The sequence below is a fragment of the Salvia hispanica genome, chromosome 6 (genome assembly GCF_023119035.1).
Source record: "Salvia hispanica cultivar TCC Black 2014 chromosome 6, UniMelb_Shisp_WGS_1.0, whole genome shotgun sequence".
Taxonomy (NCBI): Eukaryota; Viridiplantae; Streptophyta; class Magnoliopsida; order Lamiales; family Lamiaceae; genus Salvia; species Salvia hispanica.
In genome coordinates this window covers 31,832,955-31,837,491 of record NC_062970.1, presented here as the reverse complement: position 1 = coordinate 31,837,491, position 4,537 = coordinate 31,832,955, and the positions used below count along the sequence as shown (strand labels likewise).

Below are 4,537 nucleotides of genomic sequence, written 5' to 3'. Positions count from 1 at the left end.
TAATACTCCCTCCGTCCCATTGAAGATGACCTACTTTCCTTTTTAGTTTGTCTCAACTAAGATGACCCATTACTTAAAATGGAAACACCTTTATCTCTACTTTATTCTCTCTCTCTTACTTTACTCTCTCCTCTCAACACACAAAATAAATTTGCATAAAATCTCGTGCCACCCAAGAAATGGGTCATCTTCCTTGGGACGGAGGGAGTATTTATTTTCATTTAGTGCATTAGTACGATACTGAGTAGTTCAATTAATTACGTACTTATGTAAAGTATGTAGTGGAAACATAAGTTTTAATTGAATAAGAATTGGAACTAAGCATTGTTAGAAAAATCTTTTTGTCCCAATTGGCATGACGGGTTAGTCTGAAATTGTTGGGTTAGGATTAGGGTTAGAAAAATTTTAATCCAAAAAAAAAATAGTAATCCTAATAGCTTGAATCCGAGTGAATCGGCCCGATAGACATCCCTAGTTATATGGTATTGATCATGAATGTGTCACTTACCTTTCTATTTGCCACTATATACAGATTTACATTAGATGAATTAACACTTGAATCACAAATTGTATTTAATATACAATTGCATCATATCTGATAAACAATTGCAGTAGACGGATAACTAATTGAATCAACAAGAGTTTGAATCATGGAGTATCTAAAATACAATTTCATTGGTGATCTTAAACAATTGTGCATTTCCAAAATGTATAAATTCAGATCTTACAAAATCAAGACATGGATCTCCTATCTAAATCGCAAAATTGAAATTCTTACATTGATATAGGGAATATGTTATATAGTGATAGTATATTATGTAGGCTGTGTGAATACTAAATTAAATAAAGCGTGGTTTAACAGGGTTCTCCTACAACACAATTAAGTGCACCTGCAAATCTAGTAATATCTGCTGCATGTATACCTGGAGCTGCCAGAATCTTGTCATAAACTTCAGGATGCTTCTTAGTCCAATCTTTATCTCCTGATTCGATAAAGTACGCCCCTCTTAAAAATAGGTCTCCTTCTGATATCCATGTCCATGTCATCCACTCTGATTCTGGAGATTTCTCCCTTTTTGTCACCTACAATCGTGGAGTAACTTGTAATTCTTGATTTGGTGGTGCATCTCATTCTAAATTAGAAAATTATATCAATTGGGTTTGAATGTGAATATAGAGTTTCGTACCTGCTTGGCAAAAGGGTGATCGGCAACAAATCTGTTTCCCTGGCTAATGATGGTGGGATGACTGCTTCCACCAATGGCATACATTTTCCAATGAGTATAGTCATTGTTAACAACATGAAAATAACCAAATCTGCACCTCGGCATTCTCTGTACCATTCTTTTGCCAAAATGGTTGAAAGCTACCGTAACTTGCATTTTATCATCATAAGTAGCTACATCATTCGCACCAAAGAGCAATGCCTACCAAAAATTCACAAATATATATGAGATATATATTCATAGTAATTCATGTCATTGTCAATCCATATGATATATAATAGTACCTCATCGTGATCAGTGAAGTGGCTGTTGGTGATGCTGATGCCCGTGGATCCCTCGATGGCGTCAATAAGGCCATCGGTGCAATTCTTCATTGAGACATGATCGATCCAGATATTCTGTGACCCAAAGATGTTGATGCCGTCGCCATCGCTGACAGTGCGGAAGCCGTAATGGTCGACAGAGTCTCTAATCATGCCGCCGCTCTTGCTTAAGATGTCGTGGATTCTTATGCCGTGGATGATGACGTTGCTGACGAACTGGATGGTGATGCCGGAGCCATAGGCAATGTCGACTCGGACGCCACGCCCGTCAATAGTCTTGTCGCCCTGCATGATCAGCTCCTGCTGGAGGACGATGAGCATGTTGCGCTCGAAAATGATCCACAGCGGCTCCTTTTGGATTACAGCGTGCCGGAGGGTTCCCGGCCTAGGGTTTATCATGTCGTGGTCGGTATGGTCCGTCACCACATAGATGGTGCCATTCTTGCCGCCTGTGGTCTTGTATCCAAATCCTAACACGCAGTCTGCCAACCTAAACCGCTTCTTCGCCCACCTAGGCCGACATCTCCAGCAACGGTCGATTGGGTTTGTCGCCATGCACGGACCCGTGTAGCCCTTTAGTAGCTCCCTTCGAGTGCTATTTTCCTTTGCATTTATTTCTTCCACTTCTTTTACTGCCCTGCACAAATGCATCACTCCAAATAACAAAACAATCTTTTTCTATTTCATTTTCCTATATAAAAAAACAAATATACTACTCTTCTTACTTTTTGGCATGAACATTCAAATGACTAACTATGTGTTCAGGGACGGGTTCATAAGTCTCAAGTGTTCGATTCCATGACTCCTCGGATCGCTTCTTCCATACCTCATCCCATTCTCCAATATTACCATTAACCATTTCTAACATCCAACCAAAGCCAAAAAACACCATTAACATCCATGGATATATCTTTATTTCTCTCATTTTCTTTTCTATCTGGCCTACAACTTATCTTGATCGAACTTCGGGTTCAGATTCTCCATTAGCTACAACGTATATGTTTCGAGTTCGAGCGAGGTTCGTGTACATGGGCCTTTTGGAGGTATGAAACACAAGTAGTGTCAAAAATTAAGAATAAACTAGTATTTGTGTATAATAGAAGATACATGCGAGAGAGAGTTTCTAACGTTGAAATAAGGTAATGCAGTTTTCAACCATCAGTCAAGGTTTACTCTTCCTAATATAGAGATGGTGGGGAAGTTTTCTGTTAGACAGATTGTTGCGTTGCTTCACAATTGTTTTGACTATTTCAATCTACTCCAAACTATATTTATATCACTCCATAACTGAAATTTTTTCATTTTATAATTTCAAACAATGATTAATATTACTCCCTCCGTCCCAAGATAAGTGACTTGTATTCCTTTTTGGGGTGTCCCACTATAAGTGACCCTATTTCCATTTTTTAGCAAAAAGTCATCTCTCTTACTTTATTCTCCACCTACTTTATTCTCTCTTCTCTCCTCTACTTTTCTCTCTCTTATACTTTACTCTCTCCACTTTAACTTATTTAAATACCATTCCTTAAATCTCGTGCCCAAAAGAAGTAGGTCACTTATCTTGGGACGGGGGGAGTATCATTTATCTTATATAATGCCACACCCCAAACTAGAGATTTTCATAAAAAAAATTCCTCAATTCCTACTAAGTTATTTTCTTGAGAATCTTCAACAAAATAACTTATCACAACTCAATACTAAATCAATGAAGAATTTGTGGCCCTTTTAATTTCAGGAAGACCAATCACATTATGTCTCGGGCAAAATATCCCCTTTATTTTCCAGGCTGATTCTCTTGAGAACTAATATTTCTTAGCTTTTGTTTCTTTATTTGATTTGTTTTGTGAGGATTGATCACCTCACTATTTTGTAGCTGTAGCCGCGTGATACGCTAGGCCATTATTTGGTTTGTTTTGATTATCAAAATTGCATCATATGTCTGTTTATGGCACATTTTATATATTTTGGTATTTTGACGCGTTTTGTGAGAAATATGCAAAATACAGCCTTAAATGACAGAAAAGGTCGAAATTAGAAGTCTGGAGTATAAGAGTTAGCCAACGGCTGCCGAAGAAGCAGCGGTCCACCTCAGAAATCATGCCTGGAAGAAGACATGACTAGCAAGTCATTGGACATTTCACAGCGGACCACTGTCAATTCTCTGATCTTTCACACTTTCTTAGTGTATACAATTCTTGTTTGAGTAACTATATTGGTGTATACAATTCTTGTTTATGGTATCTGTTTGTTTATGTTTGCTATATTCTAAGTTGTTCGATAATGCTTCATGCTTGAGTGACACATTTTATGATGATTTCTTAGCATGTAAAGTAACCGAAAGAGTTTTTGCATGTTAGACGGACTTAGTTAACACTATAATTAATTCTACCTAAAAAGGTACTATTAATTGAGGGTGAGGGCATCTCGAGGATCTAATCAAGACTTTCGGAGCTAATAATCTAAGCCTGCAACCTCAGTGTTTAATCTACTTTGTGTCGCATGGGCAATACTTATGTGACTCGCTCTAGTCAAGGATGAACTGTGGTAGGATATCCTAACTGTGTTTTGTGTAAACCATAATTGTGAAAACGCATCCCTAGAATTCCCTTGTTCCTATCTGTTTTCTCAAATCTAGCATACTACGATTGCGATTGTTTACTGTTTTTTTAATTGCTTTAATTTACTACTTTGTTCCGTGTTCAAATCAAACCTTTTGTGTGTCCAAATGGTAGTAGAAGCTTTGTACATGGTAGCCAATATGTGATAGAATTCACTGAGTTCGACAACCCTGTGCTTACCATTTGGCTATACAGTAATTACCTTGTTATACTTGCAAGTAGTTATAGTGCTAATAAAATAGTGCATCATCGCGTTGTATCTAGCCTTCGGTTGATCTATGCCAAACAATAAAAAATAAAATATAGAATTTCAACTGGACTGTATAAGCATGACTGAAGTAGCCCGATTGTGCATGTCGTTTGCGCGCAT

General features: G+C 37.6%; 1 protein-coding gene across 1 annotated transcript; it reads right to left on the bottom strand.

The window, feature by feature from the left end:
• Positions 1-658: 658 nt before the first annotated feature.
• On the bottom strand, positions 659-2,629 carry LOC125196392 (probable pectate lyase P59). Its single transcript, XM_048094886.1, has 4 exons — positions 2,275-2,629; positions 1,511-2,186; positions 1,188-1,427; positions 659-1,083 (listed from the first exon to the last, which is right to left on the bottom strand). Exons 1-4 carry the CDS (start codon positions 2,472-2,474, stop codon positions 856-858), a joined length of 1,344 nt encoding a protein of 447 aa, XP_047950843.1. The 5' UTR covers positions 2,475-2,629; the 3' UTR covers positions 659-855.
• Positions 2,630-4,537: the final 1,908 nt, after the last annotated feature.

Excerpts from the sequence above, each read along its gene's own strand:
- LOC125196392 (XM_048094886.1), bottom strand. The coding sequence starts at position 2,474 with ATGAGAGAAATAAAGATATATCCATGGATGTTAATGGTGTTTTTTGGC. Across the intron at positions 2,187-2,274 it reads TTGAATGTTCATGCCAAAAA|GGCAGTAAAAGAAGTGGAAG; the intron begins GTAAGAAGAGTA and ends GCATTTGTGCAG. Across the intron at positions 1,428-1,510 it reads ACTTCACTGATCACGATGAG|GCATTGCTCTTTGGTGCGAA; the intron begins GTACTATTATAT and ends AATTTTTGGTAG.